Raw genomic sequence first — 24,771 nt, 5'->3', positions numbered from 1 at the left:
TCTAATACTGTATAAATTGTATTTTATTTTTCCTCTCTTGTTTTATAATATTAGGGACATTGTATGAAAACAGTCTCTGTTCCTTAGCTCATAAATTCTTTGTTTACTCCGTATCTGATATGCCAGTATTATCAGTTTCTAATATTTTCCCCACTGCCAGTAATTGTGATGTCATAGAAGGAGATTGCTATGTGAGGCAGGAAATAAGCAGCAGGAGCATATTAGATACTTAGGAAACAAAGTTTCAGTGTTCATGAAAAAATATATAATTTTTTTACAGAATGGTGGAGGTTACACAGAAAATGAGATAATGCTTGTGATCCAAAATTGTATCTAACTCTGTTTTCTAAATTTTGCATGAGGCACCTGGACCAACAAATATAGACTGCTATACTGTCTTAATATATATGTTTTTTCAGGTTGCAACTAAAAAATAAAAACGTTATTAAAATATAATTGCAGGGAAGTTGTTGACCAAAATATTTGTATTGATGCTTAATGTATAATTTATATTTTGAAGTGTCTACAAGCTTGAAATAACTGCAAAAAACATTTAAAAAGTAATTTAATTTCCATATCCAACACTGTATTAATGTTTAGTATTTCAAACTTTGTTTAGCTACCTTTTGGTAATATGTAAGTTAAATCTATTATTATGCGTTTCTTTTATGTTTAACCTATGTTTTGGAATTATTTCTTCTCTTTTTTAGCACTGCATGAAAACACTATATAGTTTTACTGTAGATTTTCTTGTCCAGTACATGGTTTGCAAACAGCGAAGGTTTCCATATTTTTAGGATTGCTATTCATTATTCCTTGTTAGTATTTTTAATATAATTTGTGGGGAGAAAAGAGGGTGCCCATGTATACCAAGTCACATGAGCTGTTTTATATAGAATAGCAAACTAGTCTGTAGATGGAAACTAATGGATTTTGAAGATTGGTTGTGTTTAAAGAATCTGTCCACATCTCTAAAGTAGAAAAGGGGTATATCTAGTGAATGGAATGAATAGTCATATTCTGCAGTTTAACTCTGCTGTAAGTTTTTTCTTTTGGGGGGGGGGAGCGGGAGTTGGAGTTGTTTTATTATTTTGTACTAGTTCGTAAGAGGCTTATTCAGCTACAGAACTTCAGATTCATGCTACACTTTTTCTTTGTGTTTTATAATGCGTATCATTTAATGACTAATTTTTTTCACTAAATACTTTCAGTTTAAGAAATGTCTACAGAGTAAAATTTTAATTATGAAGTGCTGAAAGGGGGACAGAAGAAGAGTATCAAATCGAGTAAATGTATAGTTTGTGTACCAAAATTATACCACAAATATATAGGTTTGGTTTTACAAAAATACCAGATAGTTGTTTTATGGTTTGTAAAATACTGTAATATGTTATGGTTGCATAATGTCATACTTCACTTGTTTGGTGACTGTCCAGCTAAGGACTAGACATTTTCTCAGTTCAGAGGTAAGTCAGGCAATTAACAGGAAGAAAAATCTTACAGTAATATCCGTGTTCAGGTGTCTAAATGATATGTCTCAACAGCTAAAAATAAAATTTGGGAGGAGGAGGTAGAGGGAAAAGTACAGGATGATGCTGTTGCATACTTCCTTCTTCTGGTAACGGAAGGTTAAATGGGTAGCAAGCAGAATGCCTTAAACAAGATTGGTATATTGATTAAAATGCTGATTTAACAGCTCGCCTTCCCCCCTTGGAAACCTGGAAAAGATAAGCCAGCTGCTGTCTAAGAGTGCTGAGTGTCCACTGAGAGTACACTATCTATCATCACAATATGGTGATGAGAGGTGTTTTATGTTTGTGTTAATTTCCCCCACTAAATCAGTAATTATTACAATCCTGTCCCTGCTGTTTACCCTGCAGCTGTTTTTCCATTTGTCGAGAGAGCGGGTGTTCTCTGAGGACCGCACACGCTTCTATGGTGCAGAAATTGTCTCTGCTTTGGACTATCTGCATTCTGGGAAGATTGTGTACCGTGATCTCAAGGTAAAAAAAACAACAACACAAGTAATCAAATTTTTGTTTTTGCAAAGACTATTGGGACAAACTCAAAGTAATTATAAAGTTACACAGTTTTGAGAAAAGCAGAGTTAGTGTGTGTGTGGGGGGGGAGGGGAAGGTTGTGTTTAGTTAAAATGCTACACATTAGACCACAAGGACTAGAAACATTATTAAAAAAGAAAGCTAAAATTCTAATGCACCATTCTTCTGTAGTTGTGGAATCACAGAATACATGGGGCCCTGATTACTATCTCCTTGGAGAATGCTAGAGATTCATTATTTGATGTGAAGTCAGGTAGTTCACAAGTGTTGAATCAGCATTTTCATAAACACATTTTCTACTGAGAAAATTTAAGGTTTCCTATTCAGAAAAGTAGCTCAGAACAATGTTTTGCTTGTTTGCAGTATATATATGTTGAATTATTTTTAATGTCCAAACAAATTCTATGCACACAGAAGAAGCTTTTGGAGAACTAGTGTTAGTCATTATTCTGGGATAATTCCCAGTAAGAATTGTACCAGTTTTCATTCTGGTTCCTTAAATATTTGAAAATAGAATGTAAGTAAAATGTAGCAATTGAAGGTCATTTCCATGAGCCTGAGTTGCAGGTAACGCACAGATAGAGGAAAGCTATAAAATTTTGCCAAACAAACAATTCTCTGATGATTGCAATAGGTCCTCCGGAAATTATGTGAGTCTTGGAAATTTTTAGAAAGTTTTTTTTGCTTTTGTTCTGTGGGAAAGAAGTATATTGAGCAAACTCTTATGGTGTCTATTGGCAGAACCTACAGTCACTCTCTTGATGGCACCGTAGTAAACTATAGTGCAATTTGTTACCTAGCAGATATAGCTTAGTTATGTTTTTTTCGTTGACATGTAGTATATTAGCCTGTTAAGAAATACTTAAGATCTAATTGTGTGTGCTTTTTCTAATATGCAGTTAGAAAATCTAATGTTGGATAAAGATGGCCACATAAAAATTACAGATTTTGGACTTTGCAAAGAAGGAATCACAGATGCAGCTACTATGAAAACATTCTGTGGTACACCAGAATACCTAGCTCCTGAGGTATGATTTAGAATACTTTTTTCTGTACAATATAAACTGTTTTATCTTTCATTTAATTGCAGTGTATATTATTTGGGTGATCAAAACTGTTTTGAAGAATGGACAATATGTTGGATTATTGTTACTATTAGTGTATTATTTCTGTTGGGAAACTTTTATCTACCAATAATCATATTTCCAAATTTATGAAATGTTGTGTGTTTATAAATATAGCTAAATCATCTGAAATATAATAAAAGTCCAGTATCATCTACAATAGAATAATTGAAATAATCCTTTCTTTATTACATGTATAGTGGTCACACCTAAAATTTTCTTCTGTTTTGAGAAACATTACTAGTTTCTGCAGTATTCCCAATTTTAGGTATATAGAATATTGCTAATTTTCCATTCCTAGGTACATTTGCAGGGAAACCAGGCTTTTGTTTCTTAGGAGCCTAGCTGCTTTCACTGCTTAATCTTCACCAGATGATGATTATGGTATAACAGAAGAAGGATTGACTTCAATTGAAAAATGTGTAGTAGGATCCTACTGTGTGAAAAATGTGTAGTAGGATTAAGAATACAGACCTTTTTATGTTTCTGAGGAAAGAACAAAAGAAAAAAATGTTCTTTCTTTCCACATTCTGGCATGGCTAAAACAGAGCTCTGATTCTTTCAGGGGTACCCCGGATTGTGAGGCACCTCGCAACCATGTGCCCTTAGTGTGAGGAAGTCTTGTCTGTGCTTGCTGTGGATCAACTCCTTGACTCTACTAGCCTCTGGCAGCACAAGCCCTACCTTCCAGGTTTCAGGAGGCCCTGCTCACTTTGTACTGGTTAATGGTAGGCACACACCAACCCCCAAGTCCTCTGAGCATCCCTCTTGAGAGCCCAGCCCCTGTTCCACTGAACACATACAGAACTTTCAGATTTGCTACTCCCAAAGGAATAGTACATACCAGCTTATTAATTTTAACTCAGGATCACCACTCCACTTAATGCACAGTACTTAGATACACTTATTCTTGTTTTCACTATAAATATATTATGAAAGACCAGAGATTCAAATGATAGAGAGAATATTGGAAACAAATTGTTACATAGAAAACAAAATTATAATACTCTTTCTAAAGCTTAAATTTTACTCCCAAGGACATTCCTGGTCTCATACAAGATAGCTTACCCTAAGTCCTTTTCCCAACATTTTCAACCAAGATGGCTGAGATCTCCCTTTTATGAGATCTAACCTGCTGGCAGCCTGTCTTTACAGACTGAAGGATACCAGAGCATCTCTTTGCACTCCCAGATATTGCAGACCAGAACTTTGATCTTCACCTGAAAACAGGGCTGTCCTCCCTGTCTGCTGTTCACCTCTTCCTTTTAATTTCCTTATGAAGTCTCAGCAAGCAAGCTCTTCATTAGCATTTGACTTAGTATGCTGATAGACTTCTATTGGAAAACACACAATATACAGTGGTCTAGACCAGGGAGATAAGTGTCTCTCATCTCCTGTTTGTAGAATTTTGTCTCAAGGCACGCTGTTTTTGAGTGACCTGTCTTTTCAACTACAAGGCCTAGAGAATATAATTTTCAGCATGTGTATATAACGCCTCACATATTGTGGTTACATACCTCTCACAGTGATTATGATGCAGTGTGCCACAGGTTTTCTTTAGAGACCTTGCTTGACATTTGTGGTGAACCCAGGACACCCTGTATCCTTATGTACACCTGTGCCCTCTGCCAGTTGGTATCAAGAGGTCTTTGGGTCACAAGAATGTTACCAGTTTTCCACAGACCATCAGTTGTTTACAAAAGGCAATTAGGTGTAAAACACATACTTCAAGAATTTACCTCTGTGAGATAACATACTGCATAGCATAGACCCTGCAACTTTGAAAAGCAGGTAGGCTCCTTGATGGTTTCACTTGTTAAAGACCAAAGAGCTGACAAGACCTTTCATTCTGCATTTTCTGATAGGATGTCCAGGAGACTGGACCATTTGGGCAGGAAATTGTACTTTTCAGCTGTTTTGGCTATTTGCATAACTAATTATTAAGCTGTGGTGGCTGAATAGGATTACATCTATAGGATAAGATGTCTGTGATTGATATGTTGCCAGTGACTAACAAATATTCAAGGCTCTGGTTCAGAAAGGTCTGGACTGAACAAGGCATTCCCTTGAGGCTAAGTCGGCAGTCTTGATATGACAATCTGTTGCATCTGCAATTACAATTAAAGGGATATACTCCTGGCTGCTAAATTCTGGCTTCATCCAGGAGATGAGGGATGAAGTACCTGACTTTTTCCTTTTGTGGACCCTAATCTTTTTAGACAGAAGGCCATGATCGATACCATGTTGCAACTTCATTGGTGCTCATGAAGTCTCTCCATAGTTGCACATCATCTCAGGTTGGTTTTCAAGTTTATCTTAACAAGAAGGTAGACAGTAGAACTGTGTAGAACTCTGCATGAGAGTGCCCTAGAATTGGATGAATGCTTGCCCTAAATCACAGTGAGAGTCCTTGTATATAAAAATTAGCAAAACCACTTAAGAACAGTTCTATCCACTGCTGGTAGGAACCACAGAAAGCTCAATACTACCTCATGCCCAGCAGTGTTGAAGGTACCAGTCATCTTAACAAAATCAGCATGAGGTGCATTGTCTTCATCCATAGATAGGAAGAAATCCGTGATCAGAGCCCCCACTGGTGTCTATCTCATAACCTGTTTTAAAATGAGACTGACTGAGATCAAGGAAATCTGAAGACTGCAGATAGCATACCTATTTGACCACTCAAACAGAAGGAGGGAGACTGTGTAACTGGCAAAGTTTATGTCATTATTTGTTGAATAGAGGCCTTACCAGTGTCTCTTTGAGGACACCAGACACCAAACATTCAGCCAGAGAATCTGACAGATTTTTTTTTTTTAAACCACCAACAGGCAAATTATCTCCGTTAGCCTTTACCAGCCAAGAGGGACATGGCCCCGTCACAGGTAGTGACTCAAAGTGTTTTAAACACTTCCAGAACTTTGAGTGTCAATGGTCAAAATTCAGTGAAAGAAACTGTTCTGTTTGTTCCTTCAAGACATTGCGCTATACCCGGGGATGCAGACATCTCTGTCCAAATCAGAGTAATTTTATCAACAAAGTGAACAGCAAATTCCTCACAGAAAGAAAAACTCTGCCCTGTTTTCAAATGGAGGCAGCTTGGATTGATCAGGGTATTGATCATCCAGAACGGTTATTCAGTGTGCAAATGCAGTATGATGGACAGAATGAAACTTTTCTTCCTTTTCTGTACAGCTATGTTACACATTTTTTAAAAAAATCGTGATTTTTGCAAACAGTTGAACTTGAATCTGAACATCTGCTAGTGGTACTCTAGTAATCTTTCCTCTTGTTTCATCTATTGCAAGTTATCTGTAAACCACACTGATAATTTAGGGCACAGTTATGGAATCAGTTCAGGGGAGTTGCAAATGGAATCATACTGAGATTGCACTCTTTCTCATATGTAGTTAGTTTGTTGGTTTCCTGTGTTTATGTAAGTCTTTCACAAAGAAAGAAAGAGAGAGAAAGAAAGGGGGAAAAAAAGCGTTTTAGAAAATAAGTAAATGTGATTGGGAAAAAATATGAAAAATGACAGGAAAATTCAGATGCAGGTATAATATCTGAAACTGCTTTTAACTCGTATGACGTTTGACTAGATTTCAGTGTGCCTTTTAAAAATTTTATAAGTGAAAAGTCATCCAGCCCCTGCACCTTGGGAACTTAGAACTTCATGTTAATGGCACTCTTGACTCACATTTCCTCTTAATTACCCCCCTCATCTGACTTACTGCCTTTGATCAATTTCTCTACTCAAGACACAAGCCATTCCCTTGACCATATCATTGACAAGAACTGCTCTGTCACTGATCTGCCTTCTGCTGAATTCTGTCTGATCATTTTATCTCCTTCTCTGTATTGCTCACTTGCCCCATCTCTGGCTCTCATTCCTTCTGTTACCTCTAGTCCATTGACATTTCTTATTTGTCTCCCTGCCTCTCATTCCTTCTCTTTCTTCACTCTCTTCCATCCAATTCATGATTTCCATCTAAAATTCCAACCTTTCTACCTAGCTCCTTTGCCCCCGTGTCTGTCAGACTGATTCATCCCACCCACCCCCAACTTCTGGTTGCTTTGCTGCATGTGCAGACTTCGTCCACTGTGAGTTTATCAGTTTAGCACTCTTCCTTGCAAACCAGATCTGCTTCTGCACCCTCATTGAATTTCACTATAAGTGTTGACAACCCCAGTATCCTCCTCCTCCCACAGATTAGGAATTTTGGTGTCATTTTAACTCCCTCCTCTCCTCGTACAATGATCATTACATTTTGTTGGGGTCATCACTACAGTATTTTTTAATCCAACTATTTCTCACTGTTCACAGCACAAAGCCCTTATACGTGCCTTGATTATCTCATGCTTTAACTACAGCAACTTTCTTCCCGCTGACCATGATGATAGACATCAATCATCCATTCAAAAGTCTGCTATGAAAATCATGTGCTTCACTCACCACTGCCCAAGTTCAACCCAGTTCAGACCCCTCCCATTGCCTCTGTTGCTTTCCCCTCTGACACTCAGGCTCCTAATTTTTCCTTTTGAGCTCATCTAAAACTTAAATTTTTCTTACCTTTGGTCATACTTTCTTTTGCTCCCTGGTGCCCTCTTTGTTCAGTCCAAGCTCCTTGTTTTACTGTCCTCTTTGTGCCTCCTTTCATATTTCCTTCTACACCCAGAACTTATTTCATAACACGCTGTCATTCCTTAATTCTATCGTCCTTTCAGACTTTTTCTCAAAAGTCACTTGTTATAAGTTTTTTTTAATCAACCATAGGTTTATATATATTTCATAATAAAATCCCATGCAATCCAGAAGACATCAGCAGTATTCACCCAAGTGAACGCTTGGTCTCATTGTCTGTACACCCACATATACACCCCAACTTCCTTCTGCTTTTGTGATCAACTCCTGTTCTTTTTAACTTAACTTAGATTGAGTCATTGCCTCAATGATCTTGCAATCTTGAGTTGTTTTGTGAAATGCTGTGCAAATTTTTGGCACTGTATAAGTAATATAGTAAATAATGTTCAGCCCTGGAACTACAGGAAGATAATGAATTTGAGGAAGAGGGGACAAATTTTGGGAAAATAGTTTTTGAATTTAAGGTTTGCATTTATTAGTTAACAAGGAGCCTTCAGAATAGGAACAGTGCTAACTGTTGGGAAAAATAACATGCAAAGAACCCTGGGTTTATACTTTCAGCTGCAGTGTGGTAAAAGTAAGAGCTGGAGGAATACCATGGTAGACTGTATACAAAAAGTTATTTTTGGCATACTGGCAGCAATTGCTGTTTGAAAACAGAAGATGAGTGATGAGTGTTATGTTTTTCCTCAGCATAACAAATATTTTAAAAATAAAGCAAATAGGATATTTGATTGCATTTATGAGGGATAGGAAAATATATTAAATTATATCATAGTGAATAGTAATGTGCCCTTCTTTGCAGTACTTGTCCAAGTCTGGTTGCTTCACTGTAAGAAATACTCTAGACCTGGAAATGTTAACTGTAAAATTATTTTAGTGGATTTTCAAAATCTGTAAAATGATTTTACCTGAAATATTTACTAAATTGGGTCCAGTTTGGCTCTGCAGCATGGCTGTGAGCATGCTCATGCTGTTGTAGAGGGCAACAGGGAATATCTCTGGCAGTGCATCCAGACTCCCACTTGTTATCACTGGGAAACAATGATAAGTCCTGCTCCTGAAGGGTGCTTAGTTCTTCTGTGAGATGCTCTCCACTTTTAGTGATTTCAAAAAAAGAATGAAGGAATGCAGCATCTCAGAATTGTGGATGTTGGCATGAGTATACCTGTGGGCTCACAATGCTTTCACTTGACAGCCTGAGACAGGGGTGGCCAGCCTGAGCCTGAGAAGGAGCCAGAATTTACCAATGTACATTGCCAGAGAGCCACAGTAATATGTCAGCAGCCCCTCATCAGCTCCCTCGCCCCTGCTCCCAGCGCCTCCCACCCACCGGCTGCCGATCAGCACCTCCTCCTCCCTCCCCGCACCTCCTGATCAGCTGTTTCGTGGCATGCAGGAGGATCTGGGGGGTGAGGGGGAGGAGTGAGGGCACAGCAGGCTCAGGGGAGGGGGCATGAAGGGGTGGAGTGGGGGAAGAGCCGGGTGTTGAGCAGTGAGCATCCCCTGGCACATTGGAAAGTTGGCGCCTGTAGCTCCAGCCCCGGAGTCAGTGCCTATACAAGGAGCAGCATATGAACTTCTGAAGAGCCGCATGTGGCTCCGGCACCACAGGTTCGCCACCCCTGGCCTGAGAGGTCTGTAGTGGGTGAGGCAGAGCATGAAAAGCATACTGGAAACCCCAGCAAGGTGAAAAAGTCAACTAAAACCTATTCAGATATAAACAGTTACATACAGTGTATATCAGATATGTTAAAGGTCTAGAAATGGCAAAAAGGTTGTTAGCGGTAGAGCTGTGTGAATACTGAAGAACATTTTTTGCTTGCAAAAAGTGTAATTGGCTTTGCCAGTGTTTGCATCTCTTTTTGTGTTCATTTTTCATTAATATTATATCAAGTGAATTTACAAGCAGGAATGTATGCTTATCCTCATTATCCTGATATGCCCTAGCTGATGAGTACAGACAGAGTTCTGGAAAGCCATATCTTCTCCATCCCAGTGTGGTGCACTCCTGGCAGCTTCCAAATGCTTTGTGCTTGGTGGAGGCATCTGCTACCCTCTTAAAAAGTTGTGTTGTGTTTCCAAATACTTCTTCCATATTACTCAGCTCCATTGGCTGGTAAGAAAGAGAGGCAGAGCTCTGCCTCCTCTCTTCTGCCCCTCCTTGTTCCCCATGAGATTTCTTGCACCACTGTCAGTATTAGACATCTGCTTTTTCTTGTTCACTGGGAATATAAGGAGGACCTAGATAGTGTCTACTTTGGGTTCAAAATAGGCTCTTTCCAGCTCCCCACCGCATCCTTCTAAAATCGGTGCAAGGTTAAATTCAGTCAGGTCAAATGTGTAAACTCTTGGGACCACAGATCTGTATTTGGCCTGGCTGTCATGGAAGATACATTTTTTAATGTGGTTCTGTTTAGAGTCTCAGCTTTTGCTGTTGTGTTAGCAATACCTGATCAACTTTCCAACTGTAAAACAATTTGGAAATCAAATGTAGCTCACACTCAAGACCCAGCAAAATTAAAAGTGTTAAGTACATTTTGGCAGTTCACTTTTATTATGCCCAGTCCTCAAATGTACCAGCAGACAATCATCTGAATGTTAGTTATTTTTCACATGCTTATGTGATCACACAAAAAAGTACACGCTAAAAAGAAGCAGATGGTGACAGATGGGGAAGGTTGAATAAGGTGGTTTTGGAAACCTAGAGAAATGCACTTCTGTAATAGTGTAAAAATAAAAATTTATTTGATTGCCATGTTAGAACTAACAAAATAGAATTGAAAAAAATATTTGATTGTAAGAAAACAAATGAATTTATCAATATTTCGTTTGTATTTAGAAAAGTATATGCAACATTTTTATCTTATGCAAGAATAATATATTATTTTTATTGGCCAAATATTTTAAAAAGTGCACATTTTATTTTTATTCCTCTTACAGAGATCCATGTTTAAATTAATCTTTCATTTTCTCACTTCAGGCATTTTCTTATAGTGCCTTTCTTTAACATACTGGCTAGAGATATTGGTGCTGTGTTAGAATGAAAAAAATATTTTATTTCAGGTATAACTGGAAAGGTTGTTTCCACTACGTTGTAATACTAAATATGCATATGTGTGTACATGTTTGTGTGGACATATGTGTAAAATATGTAAACTGTAAATTGTTTGTCAAACCAACAAAACCCTCGAAACTCAAAGCTAAAGCTGTCACAAATCAGCATTAACTCCTGTACAGCATAAGTGAACAAAATGGAATCAACAGCAATGACAATTTACACCAGCTGAGGATCTACTCCAATATGTTTCATATCCTTACATTTGTTTAGTAGGTCCATAACTTAACATTTAAAATACAGTCTTTGATATTCATTTAATTTTAAAAACAAAGATTCTTCCTTTGATGGTCCCTATGTGTAGTCTACATGTGGGTGTGCATGTGCCCCATGCGCCTGAACTCAGATTTTTAGTAAGCAGTGTCTGTTGGTCCATTTCCTGCCCAGTTGTTCTGAGGGCAAAGGGGGGCAATGTGTCCTGGTGCTTCTCCAGTTCCTTCTTACTGCCACATGGCCTGGGTCAGAATCTTCTGTGTCCACAGCTTCTTCCTTTGAGTGCTTCATTCTGTAAATACATTGTAAATAGTTTTAGTATTTTATTCGTTTACTCCTTTAGTCTTAAGTATTAGTTAGTTAAGTGTCCCCACCCCTACCCTGGGGAAATCCTCCCTGAGAGGCTATGATTATTCCCAGAGTTCTGGGGTCCAAGAATTGCATTTCCCACCTTGCTCATTTTTAGTGAGCGCTGAACATCAGTTCTGCTTTTACTGTCTAGGTGAGGCTCACATCTCAGCTAAGTGCAGCATTTGTTGCTCCTTTCCTCCCAGAACGTGTGAGGGTTGAGAACTAAGACTTAGAAAACATCTGATGGAAGAGGCCATGAGACCTCAATCAGATCTGGGCTGGGGAGACATCCCTGTACATCCGCAGCACCACTCTGAGCACTACCTCATGAGTTTGAGGCTAAGACTTCCAAGCCTCAGGAGAAGGCTTCTCATGAGAATAAGGGATACTCTTACAAGCATAGAGACAAACCATCTTCTTCCAAAGCTGCCCCAAAGAAAAGAGATCCCTCTCCAACTCCTTCAAAGTCAGAGAGTCCATGTGCAGGGATCCTAAAGTTTTAGGCCGTAATTAACTTTTTCAGCAGGAGAAAGTGATGTGAAGGAGCACATATCCGTCCGTTCCAGGTCTGGTTCTGATGTGCAAACCGAAAGACAGACATTCACTGCCACTCCCTTTGACATTCAGACAAGACTCAGGGCCAGTATTGATATGGCCCCGGAGGGATCCAGCTTCTTCTGTGACCAGGAAGCATGGATGTGATGGCTCCACCAACTGACTCATGCCGTACCCCTGGGCAGTCTTGAGACTGATGTCTCCCTGGAAGACATTTTTGTTCTACAATATCCCCACTCCTGCCTCCTCTCAGGTTGATCTTTATTTGGAGACATAGTTACTTCTTAGGAGGAAGTTATTCCAAGGACATAGAGCCGCTCTTCTTTCCCACCCATGAGCCTGAGTATCAAACCATTGGTACCATCAGTTCCACGGGTAGTTTGGGATCCAGCTTTTTCAGCTAATGAGTCAGGGGTTCCAGAAGAACTGCTACCCTATCATACAGCAACGGGCAGGACAGAAGCCCTCAGAGACTAGGGTTTCATGCTCTGACCAGATATGATTTCCCAAGACACAGGTGGTATCCAGTGACGTGAGTTTGTCCTCAGCCAGTTGATCCCTCATATTGGCTTTATTGGGGCCCTTGGGATTCCTACTCTGTGCACCTGGGATCAGTACACTAAGCCAACACCAACCAGCCCCATCAGAGTAAGGTGAAGTTGAACTGTATTCAATGATTCTGGGAGCAATTTCATCATCTTCACCAGATGAGGTGGTTACCCCATCTTTACCATCTCTGCCTGATGACTACAGTGAATATCAGGAGCTCCTACAAAGGTTGGTATCTGAGCTCCAGATACAGCCTGAAGGGGTTCAGGAGCTATAACATAGATTGCTGGACATCTTGCAATCCTCGGGTCCCAGGTGAATGGCCCTCCAGATCAATGAGGCTATGATGACTCCAGCTAGAACGGTGAGGCACACTCCTGCTTCTTGTGTTCCCACCCCGATTAGGGCTGAGCCGTTCTACTTCATTCCATCTAAGGGGGAAGAGTTTCTTTTCTCTCATCCACTGTCTCTCTCTTTAGTGGCATAAGTAGCCATCTAAAGATCCAGGCTGCAACACCTAAAACTATACCCTTGGAGAAGGGTGCCAAACAGCTCATCCTTACAGGAGGAAAGGTTTTCTCCATCGCTCTCCAATTTAGAATTTCAAATTATCAGGCCCTTCTGGCTAAATAAAACTTCACTAATTATGCAAAGTTGTTGAATTTTAAGGACAAGGTCCCTCAGGAAGATAGAGCTAACTTCCGGTCCTTAATTGATGAAGGCAAATTAGTGGCTAAACTCTCTCTTCAGGCCGCAGTAGATGCCACAGACTCCACTTCCAGAGGAATGGCTACAGCCATTGTCATGAGGAGAGATTCCTGGTTACAATCCTCTGGTTTCCCTAAAGAGGAGCAGAGTACCATTCAAGATCTGCCCTTTGATACAGTTAACCTGTTCAGTGAACAGGTAGATGAATCTCTCCACTCACTTGAGGACAACACTTTGTTCTCTGGGTATCTATGCCATTGCCCCAAAGAGGAAGCATCCCAAGCAGGGGTGCAGAGCAAGACCACCTCCTCAACCACTTTACCACCACACAACTGAGGGTTCAAAGGCACAGGTACACAGTTCCTCCACCGTCCACTACCACACCTCACTCTAACCCACAACCAAAGTCTTTTGATGGGACTGTCAAGACCCATGTCCCTTTATTAGTGCCATAATATCTGTTCCTCAATTTTTTTTTGAGGCCACTGTATCCAGCTTCCTTACAACTTGAGGGCTTTAACAACAGACAGATTGGTGTTGGAAATTATTCCCTGCAGCTGTCTAATTGAGTTTCTGTCAACCTGTACCCACAAAGCTGTTCCCAGTTGCTTTTCAGGGACCAATCTCATGAGGAAATTCTTCAACAAGAAGACAATTTACTTCTCCACCGGGGAACCATAGAAAGAATTCCACTTGAGCATCAAGGGAAAGGATTCTACTCCCCACACATCTTAGTCCTCAAAAAGAGTGGGGGATGGAGACTGATTCTTGACCTATGCTGACTAAATATATTCATCTGAAAATTAAAATTCTCATGGTTACATTGATGTCAATAATTCCCTCTGTGGAAGAGGGTATATGGTTTGTCTCTTGGCGTGAAAAATGCATATTTTCACATAGATATTCATCTGGTGAACACAAGGTTCTCCAGGCTCCTCCTTTGTCAAGACCATTGCCAATTCAGTCCTTCCATTTGTGCTAGCTATGGAACCCCTGTGTCTTTACAAAAGTCTTTTCAGTGCTGGCTGTTGAATGAGAAGTAATGGATTTACTGTTTTTTCCATACCTCAATGACTGGCTTTTGATGGGCAGATCATGCAAGGCAGTCCAGTTTGTATCCTGATTCCTGCTGCGTCTACTACCTTCCCTGGGAATTTGTGTCAACCACAGAAAGTCCACTTTGACTCCCTGTAGGTACATAAATTTCATAGGAGTGACCCTGCACTTGACTACAGCAAGATCCTGTCTTCCTATCAAGAGATTCCATGCCATGGGTGATCTCATAAAACAGGTCACCCTCAGATTTCAGTCAGAACTTGCCTTTCCCTCCTTGACAGCGTGACCTCATGCACCCACGTGATACCATTTGCCAAGATCCATCTCCATTGCTTGCAAACCTGGCTTCAGTCTGCCTGCTCACCAGAAAAAGTCAGCATCAATGCCAAAGTAATAATTTTGTTCAAGGTTCTGGCCTCTCTCATCTGGTGGACAAAGCCAGAAAAAGTTTGAGTAGGGACTTTTTGCTCACACCTACACCCGAGGTGAGTTTCATTACCAAGGCCTCCCTCTGAGGTTGGGGAACTCATATGGATGATCATATTGCACAAGACCGCTTAACCCCCTGGGAGTCCAAGATATATTGCAATTTACTGGAACTAAGAGCAGTCTGTCAGGCCTGCAGTGCTTTCCTCCACTCATCCAATCCCGGCATATCCAAATAATGTAAGGCAATATCACAAACTGTCTTCTATATAAACAAGCAAAGGGGAACAAGATCCCTTCCTGTATGTGTAGAGAGAGCCAGCCATTGGAATTGGTGTTTCAGACTTTATATAGTCCTTTCAGCAGCATAATTACCAAGAGTGCAGAATTCCCCAGCAGACATTTTTTTCATGGACTACAAGTGGGAGATTCACAGTTTGGTCCTGAATAAGGTCTTTAATCAGTGGGGAATGCTGTCTTGGGACCTCTTTGTCTCTCAGGCAAACAAAAAATGTCTCCTGTACGGCTCCAGAGCAGCTCTAGACGGGCTCAAAGTGAGATGCCCTTACGCTACCATGGAGGGATCATTTCAGGTATGCTTTCCCTCTCATCTCATTAATACCATGGGTTCTGTAGAAAATCTATCAAAACAGGGCTTGAGTCATCCTTGTTGTGCCCAGCTAGCTGAGATGGTTCTGGTTCAAGGAACAAGTGAGACTTCAAACCATATGCCTGTCAACATCTGACCATTTCCGAACCTGCTAACACAACACAATACCACTATCAAGCACCTCAATCCAGGGTCACTGCAACTCAAGGCCTGGTATTTTGATTGGCATCAGGTGTAGACTTCTTTCATATGGCTTGGGTAGGTAGCAGTGATTACAAATTTATATCTAGATTTGATAGCCAGCACATTGCCACAGCAGTGAGCTGGTGAATGTCCTTCAAGCCTCCGGCAAAAGAACAAAGGGAACACTCAGATATGAGGTGCTCCATTGTTTGTGCCTGGTGACCACAGTTGCATATAAGTGTTTGGCTGATTTTCCATTTAAAGAGGGTTTGTCCCCATCTGCTATGAGATGTACTGATATGATTCAATCTGCACCAATCTTTCCAACATAAATCAAAACCCGGTGGTTCCTTGACAGGGTCAATAACAAGCCGTTTCATTTTGAGTGGTCAAAATGCTCCATGTGGCCCTCCATTGAGCCTCAGCATCAAAGTTCAGTACAAGGGTCTTGATGCCGTTCCATAAAGATTTGCGGGATTTGAATCTTGTCTTTTGTGGGTTCTGAAAGTCATTGGGCAATGGGATCCTCATGTTTGCATTGATATGGTTGAGAAAGTGAGATGTCTGGGTAGCTCTTCTAATCTGTGGAGGCTGGATGTGCGATAGGACTGGGAGCCAGTTGACTGGAGTCAATTTGAGCGTCCCTGGCACTATGTGCATGCGTTACTGAGTTGAGCATCAAGGAGGTTAGTATGACTACTGTGAGATGATGCTGGCGCACAGTATTCAGCTGCAAAATATACCAAGGCAATTGTTGCAGTTTGTAAGGTCCGTGGACTGGAGCCCCATGATGTTCCGGCCAATTTCCTGATAAGCACGACACAAGACCTCACCTTATCACGGTTGTTCTCGAGGTGTTGTCGAAAGGTCACTTTCTGGTTCAGTGTAACACCAAGATACTTTGGGTTAGCCTCATGGCTGATGCTCTCACTACAGAACTTCACAATCAGATGTAGAGCGTTCATATTTCAGGTCAGTTCAATCCATCCTCAACCAAAGCAGGAAGGATTCTACCAGGAGATGCTATTCAGCTAAGTGGAAGTGTTTGTCCTCTGGAGCACAACAATGCCAGGTACCTTCAGAGTCCACTGGGGTCCCTGCGATTCTAGAAAAATCTATTTACCCTTGAGACCCTCTTTATTATTTCCCTACAGGTTCATTGAGTAGCAATTAGTGTTTTTCATCCCCTGCGTTGATGACCACACCAGCTTCACTCATCCCAGGATGACTAGATTCTGAAGGGACTTATTAGATCCTTTCCACCATTCTTTCATGTCTCACCAAACCTCCCTTTGAACCTTTAGCCACATGTTCTATATCCATTTCATGATTAAAGTTGTTTTCCTAGTCCTCATCGCATCAGCCAGATGGGTCGGTAAGCTGGGAGCAGTCATGGCAGACCCACTATATATTACATTCCGTAAAGGTCTCCCTTTGCTGCCACCTGAAATTCATCCCTGTAGTAGTTTCAGAATTTCACAGAAGTCACACCATCCACTTACCGGTAATTTTTTCCAAAACCACATGCCTCTGATGAGGTGAGAAGGCTTCATTATCTAGCTTTCTGAAGAGCAGTGGCCTGTTATCTACAAAGAATAAAAGCAATTAGAAAGACCGTTAGACTTTTTGTTGCCATAGCAGAGAGAGATCGAGGTCAAGCCATGTCTGTTCAGAGACTTTCCAAATGAATCTCTGGCTACATTATTCTGTGTTACCAACTAGTTCACCTGGGGTGGTGAGAGCCCATTCCACTAGAGCACAAGCAACCTTGCTGCATGCATCTCTGAGAGATATATCTATGTCAGAGATATGTAGGGCAGCTACCTGGAGCTTCTTACGCACCTTCACAAGACATTATGCGTTGGTCTAATCTTCTACTACAGATACAGTTGTGGGGACAGCAGTATTACAGTCAGCCATCACTTCTGTGTCCTTGCTTTCAGCTCCTGTTTGACTACTGCTTGCTAATCTCCCATGTGTGGAATACACATAGGGACCATCACTCAAAGAAAAAATTGAGGTTACTTACTTGTAACCGGTGGTTCTTTGAGATGTGTAATCCCTATCTGTTTTCCACTACCCGCCCTCCATCCTCTCTGCTGTGACTCATAACTGGATTCACAGTAGGAGAAGAAATTGGTGAAGCACTGGTCCACACTGCCCCTTGTGCCCTGGGTTCAAAACGAAAGGCGAACTGGGCATATGCAAACCAACAAATGCCGCTTACCAAAAATCTCTGGTCTTAGGTGCATGATGCTCATGTGTACCGATGTCGGGAACAGAAATGGACCACACATCTTGAAGAACCTCCAGTTACAGGTTAGTAACCTCCATTTCTACATCATTTGTTACAAAACTTCCCTGGATGCGGTATATTTGATCTCATAAACTAAGTAAAATCTAGACTACTGAGTACCTGAATGGGAAACCTTCAAGGAAAACTCAGGAAACTATAGGAAATGGCATTAATGATTCAGTTGAATGACACCCTTCATATTATTCTGAATCCATACTGAACCACTGCCCTATCATGGTGGTTGGGAGCACTTTTCTGTTAGGTGGTAATTTCTGGATGACACCAAAAACTCCAAGTTCTGACCACTTGTGGTCCCCAACGATCTCATGGAATTTTCACAAGCGTGGAGGTGTTGCCCTTGTTGTCTTGGACAAATTGAAATTTAGTTAAGCAAAATACAATTAACTAAATTTTACTTCAGTTTCCATTGATTTTTTAAATTTATTTACTCCCAATTTAAATACATTCCATGCTATCTAGGTCTCCCAAGGTACTATCATGCATAATCTGGTCACGTCACATGTAGGAACACAATAATAGTTAGTCAGGTAAGACAAATAGTATGTAATGATGTTGCAGTGAGGTGTTGAAGAGCTGGTTTATTGTATATTGAACTTCATTTCAGCAGCAGGTGAAGAGATTCTTGTGGCGTAGTGGGGGTGGAGAGACTATATACCTTCATTACACACACTCATGTTTGTGTTATAAATAGGAGTATGAAGTTATATTTGCAGGAAACTGTTTGCCAATCAATGACTTTACATCAAAATTTTAAGCAAAGTTATTTTTCACTTTGAAGCATGTGAAAATGGAAAAAATTACATTTTTCCTTGAAATTTTGTACTTGTGAAATTTCAGACAAGTCGTCCTTTTTTCCCTTTCTGTTATAGTTTGTTATAGTATTGTGGACCACACTGGTCTTTCTCATGAACCTACCTACTTCATAAAATGAATGCTAATAACTTGAGTGCCAGCATTTTTGTCCCCTTAGCATTAAACCAAGGGGCCTTGAAGACAACGTGATGAAATTTAGGCAAGGCAGGATACACAGATCAGTAACATCACTTATTTGAAAACAGCAGCAGCAAGATCAAAAGGCCATGCAGCATTGACATGAGAAAATATTTGTACAACTGAACACACACAACAGCTCCTACAAGAGTAGAAGAAGAGTTACTCTCGGCTTTCTCCCTAGGCCAGATACGAGTGTTCTAATGTAAATACTTCTGAATCTTCATGCAATCTGGCTAATCTCACCAGACGTGCAGCCTAATTGTCCACAACCAGTGTGTAGCGAAGCGATGACTCACCTGGTCGGCGCCTGCTCCTGGCCGTCTCGGGAATTAGCTCTCCAGCATACGGAGCGCCTCCTCCTGGCCGATGTCTTGCCTGCCTTAGGGCCCCCGTGTCCCTCCCGGACCCCGGTGCCCTTTACCTTGGAGTTCTGCCCTCTGCAGTACCCCCACATGCTGGGTCTCCCCTCCCAGGGGAACCCTCAACCCTCTATCCCCACCTTGCCTCAGTGGCTACTGGCAGTCATCATCTAGCCCCCGCTCACTGGGGCAGCCTGCAGTCTGTAAACCACTCATCACAGACAAGGGAGTTTGGGCCAGCTGCCTCTGCCTAACCCTGGACTGTACCTCTGCAGCCCCAGTACCTTCTTTAGGCCTTGCACAAGGCCTGCAGCCTGGGGAGTTACCAGGCTGGAGCTCCCCAGCTCCTCTTGCCTTTCCCCAGCACTACTCTACCTACCTCAGGTACCCTTCTCTCCCAGGCAGCCAACTTCTTCTCTCTCCAGAGCTAGAGAGAGACTCCTTCAGCTCCTGGTCCACAGCCCTTTTATCAGGGCCAGCTGGGCCCCGATTGGCATGTCCCCAGCTGCGGCTGCTTCCCCAATCAGCCTAGCTTGGCTGCTTTTAACTCCTGTTCTCCAGGAGTGGGGCAGCTGCCCTACTACACAGTGTCAGACATCTTTCCTCTTAAAGATGTAACAAATACGCTAAAAACATAAAAAAACCCCAAAAGTAGAAGACATTTCAGTTGCACATTGTCTGTCTATAACTATCTTGTACAACCCAGTACTTCAAAGTAGGGATTAGTTTTCTAATATAAGCCACATTTTTGTCCAAAACAATTAAATAGGACAGTTCCCTATAAAATTAAGATAAGCTTTTATTAATGTAATGTTCTTTTAATTAATTTAGTCCATCAATACTGGCAAACTCCTTTATCATCCGGGTACAGCTTGCAGTAGTGTCCATGTGATAATGAAAATATAAGTGTGTCCTCCACCAATAGTCCTTAGTTTTGCTGAGAACTACAAGGTATAAATAAAAGCCCCAAATATCCCCCCTCCCTTTTTTTAAGACACTGGTGAAGGTGCTACATCTTCTCAGCAAGAATGGCTAATTAATCAGGAAAAATAATCTTGCAGAAGTATCTGTATTCATTACTTCTCCAGCTTGTCTTGCATCTCATAGATGGAAGTGTGTGTTAAGACTCCAAATAGGGCCATAAATCACTCAATTTTCCTAACTGGGGAGTACCTAATGATATCAAACTGAAGGAGGAATGATAGGTTCTGTGGATCTGAAGCCTCTAGTAACCATTTGTATAGTCACCCCAGCTGCTTCTATGAAGATTATTTTGTAATCCTACAGTACGAATGTATCTCCCTCTTACTTTATTATCCATTGTCTCCATATTAGCTCTGAGGATTTGATTTTTCTTGAGTAGGCAAACCCTGCTGTTGCAGTACTGTGGTCTTTTACTGGGAAAAAAAATTTCTGTGTAGATGCCTAATATTTTTCACTTTTTGTAATCTGTTGAAGTTATTGTTTCTTGTTGGGAGTTGCACATTTAAGTTGGTATCTCATTGTTTTTTGCTCTGACAGGGTTTTTTAAACTCTCGTAAGAGCACAGTGAGTTCTTAGTGTGACAGTAGTTGAAAAAGCTCTGTCTTTTGATGGATAAAAAATGAAAAGTTTGCCGTTACAGCAGCCAGTTTATTCTGTCTATTAAGTATTTTAAGATATCATAAAGAGAAGGAGGGAGAAAAGGGGAACTTTACTCCTAAAAGTGAATAGGAAAAACTCTTGTGCAGGACTGCCAAATCATGCGGCATTGCGTGCTAATCTTAAAATGATGGGAAATGCCTGAGAAAACTGGCTAGATGGGGAAAAATGGCTCCTCTGCTACTGAGATCCCACATACCCATCTCCCAGTTTGGCAAGAACACTGGAGAAGTCTCTATCAACTCCTCAGGCCAAATATTCAGTTTTTTCAAACTACAAAGTTGGGAGATTTATCATTCTTTGGATACAGTTAAACTCATAGAACTCATAATTTGATTGACACTGTTACAACCAGCATGTGGGCGGTCAGACCTACTGGTCTGAGCAGGAGTTGGGATTCAGACTGAGTCAGATACCACGAGGAGGTCAGAGTCTGAGACAGGCCAGTGGGCAGACTGAGAATCAGTCATCTGAGGGCAGGCAGGGCCAGGATATTGGGAGGTCAGAGTCTGAAACGGGCCAGAAGGCAAACTGAGAGACAGGCATCAAGCAGGGTCAGATTACCAAGAGATTGAGGTCAGGCTCCAGGTTACAGACAATCGAATAACAAAGTCGAGGACAAACCAGGGTCAGAAGCCAGAATCTTGGGTCTATTGCGAGCAGAGATGGGGAGGCAGTCTGTGTTGTTGCTAAGGCAGCTCCCTTCATGGCTTCCTGGTTTAAGTACTAGTACCAGCCAATCAGTGGGCTACCACTCAGGTCCTGCTGGGCAGTACTTCCTGCTGAGCCCAGCCTCACAGGGTCCTCCTGTGGTGATGCAGAGATGTTAGTGGCCCAGAACCCCCAGGGTCCCAGGTTCTAGCTCTGCAGGTTCTTACAGACACCACCACAACCTTCTGTATGAGTGATTTTCTTACTTTATTTAAGTGATAGGTGTCTGAGACTGTTTTGTAAAATGTCTATCACCACTGTTGATCAGAGCTTTAAATTATATACTTCGTTGTTGCTGCAACAGTTGCCACAATTCATACAAAGTTATAACAAATATATTTTTAACTTCTATTGAAAAATATATGGGTGGTGAATATTTTCTAACAGACCAACAACTGAAGTGATAAGAATGTGTGACGTGTTAGTAGAAATTATTAGGTGCATACTATTCACCTGAACTGTAAGGTTAATTGAAAACAGTTTTTCCCCCCTGAATTAACTGTAAATTGGTGTATCCAAGTTCTCAGTTTTCTTTCACAACATAGGTGTGCAGACAGTTTTAGTTGTTTTAATCTTTTCCCATCTGTTCTGTCAGAATTGATTGAGCGATAAGATATGTCAGGATCTGCATTGTCTTATAATGAATATCTCTAAAGTGTTGAGAGAGACTGTGAGTAAACTGAATGTCAAGGGTGTTCAGAACCCCAAGAAGTCGTCTTTTATGACATTAATGATTAATGCACACAACAGTGTGAAAGTGATTTCTATTGCCTTTAAAAAATAAATCTTATGAACAACAGTTTGTAAGAGACTGACAATGGGATGTGGAGTCTTTCATTCTCATGGTCACAGGAGTGTTTGTCTTAGATTAGTAGAGTTAAAAAATAAAAGTTAAAATCATCAGATTGCTTTTTGGTACCGTATGGTAAACAAACTATGGATTGCATGAGCTTGTCTCCTATAATCAGGAAGAAGACTTTGAGAAGCCACTAGGGGCTTGAATCTCTCAAGAAGCAGTAGCAACAGCACTACACTAATCAATGCTTACTAGTTGTGTGCGGATACATGCTCCTTTCTATGAAGGGTGCCTTCAGATCCTTTTTTGGTTCATTATTTCCATGCCAGGGCAGTAGCAAGGGTTTTTGGAAAACTGTACCCCACTTATGTAAGCAGTGTCCCATCACATAGTCACTCCTATAAATGGCTGATAGCATTTGCCTTAAAACCCTATTCAGTTAGCAGGTGGTGAACTCACTAAAACCATTAAATACATTTGATTGACTCACCATTGCAGCTGGATAGAGAAAAGGTAAGAGTGGTTTTCTAGAGATTGGCGGCCTCGGGTGTGGATTGTGTTTAATGTCTAAATTGATAAAAGTATAAATATGGGGCAATTATTTTTTCTTGAACTTTTGCTTTAAAAATCATTTTATGTATCAGATATCTGAGTCAGATCTGAAATACAGCTGCCTACCTATTTTAAATAAATTTTGTTAGCTGGTACTGGTATTTTGCTATATCTATATAATAACATAATTAGGTTTGCTAGCCTTTTAAGCACAGTGAAAATTGAAGTTCTTATGCAAATCAACAGCTTAACCCTGTTTGACATTACAATACTGTCCAGTGCCCATAAAACATCTGTAAGAGCACTTAAGTAACTGCATATTCTTGAGGCAAATATTTTGTCGTAGGATATACCTGTAGGGCATTCACTTGCTGTGGGGATGGGTGCCTCTCTCATTCCAGACATCTTTTTCTGGCATCACTGTAGCCCTGATTTGGAGTGCCAGGTGCAATTCTTCAGCTATATGTCTTATGAAGCCCTTCTGGGCATAACAGCAGTTCTAAATGAAAAAGGCAAATAAAATAATCCTACAGCCCACAAAACAGTGTGGGCTAATCCCACTGTTCCTCACAAGACTGAAGATAAGTGGTCTCTGTGGGGGGTGATTGGGTTCCTAAATTCCTGTGTATCTGGGGGGAGTCTGGGCTGTGCACCCTAAGCTCTAAAAAAAAAAAAACAAATAAATAATGCTCCCTCCCCCCCCCCAGAAGTAAAGATGCTCCCCTTTATCTCTTCAGAGGATCCAGGCAGCAGAGGTTCTTCAGGAGCTATTCTGGTAAGCAGCTCTGCTTTGTGGGGCCCAGGAGTTCAAGCTCTGCTTCCCTCTGAGTGCCACCCCACACTGGGCTTGGATCCTACCATATAAGGAGCTGCCCCTCTCCAGGTTTGACAGTCCTCACAGAAGCAGAAGTTTGGTGCTGATTGTGCCCAGAGTAGCTCTTTAACCGCTTCCTTACTGGTTGGGAATGTGGTCCACCATAGTACACCTTAGCAGTATCTGTGCAGGTCCTTGTTAAAGCATTTTTCCAACCCATACTATGCCATGTGTTCGATACAAATAAGACTGTATATTTTAGAGTCATTCCAGTGTCTGTTAAAGTTTAATAATCCTCACAATTTAATTGTAAATTTAATTTATGGCCACTTTAAGGCCTTAACAAGAATCAGCCTGATAATCTTCTAGTCAAATTCAAATGGCTTATCCTGCTATCTAGACATACAGGAGTAGGTAAGCAACCCAACATAATCTTTAAGTTGTGACCCGTGGTAACAAATGGCAGGCATGCTCCCTCATTTAAGGGAGCCCATAATATCTCATTTCTTGAGTCTTTCCCCAGTCCACAGTTTTATCCAAGTTGAGCCTCAGTCAGCTTGCTTTTACCCACATCCCAGTCTCCATCAAACACTAGATAAGTAAGCCAGCTGCAATGACTTGATATGATGAAGTAGAGCTGGCTGTCATGTGCACACTGAAATCACACACACTGTAGCTCACACCTCTTTACTGATCTTCTAGAAGGCTCTTATGCCCTTTGAACAGGAGGGGTGATATTAGAACTTTTGCAACCTCGTATAAAAGAGTCATGGGGGAAAATGAGGAAAAGACAAAAGTGTACTTGAATGATTTGTTTAGCTTGAGTAGTGTACACTTTGGGGGAGGGGGACGCCAAGCATGTGATTTAAATACGCACCCCTAATTCAAGAAAATGCAGCCGTATAGTCACCATTTCTGTATTTTCTTCCTGTTTCTTTGCAGTTCTGTGCTGTACTCATGAACAACCTTAAAATACTGTTCTTTTGACATTTG

At 41.0% G+C, this 24,771-nt stretch overlaps 1 protein-coding gene across 5 annotated transcripts in view; it reads left to right on the top strand.

The window, feature by feature from the left end:
* AKT3 (AKT serine/threonine kinase 3) overlaps positions 1-24,771 on the top strand; it is a 258,369-nt gene that overhangs the window by 187,301 nt on the left and 46,297 nt on the right. For all 5 annotated transcript variants that reach the window (XM_074948930.1, XM_074948931.1, XM_074948932.1 and 2 more), the window contains 2 exons: positions 1,881-2,003; positions 2,960-3,088. In XM_074948930.1, coding sequence (XP_074805031.1) covers positions 1,881-2,003; positions 2,960-3,088 — 252 coding nt within the window. The remainder of the gene's footprint in view (positions 1-1,880; positions 2,004-2,959; positions 3,089-24,771) is intronic.

The sequence above is a fragment of the Natator depressus genome, chromosome 3 (assembly GCF_965152275.1).
Source record: "Natator depressus isolate rNatDep1 chromosome 3, rNatDep2.hap1, whole genome shotgun sequence".
In the NCBI taxonomy this organism is placed as follows: Eukaryota; Metazoa; Chordata; order Testudines; family Cheloniidae; genus Natator; species Natator depressus.
This window is presented reverse-complemented; position numbering and strand designations above follow the sequence as displayed.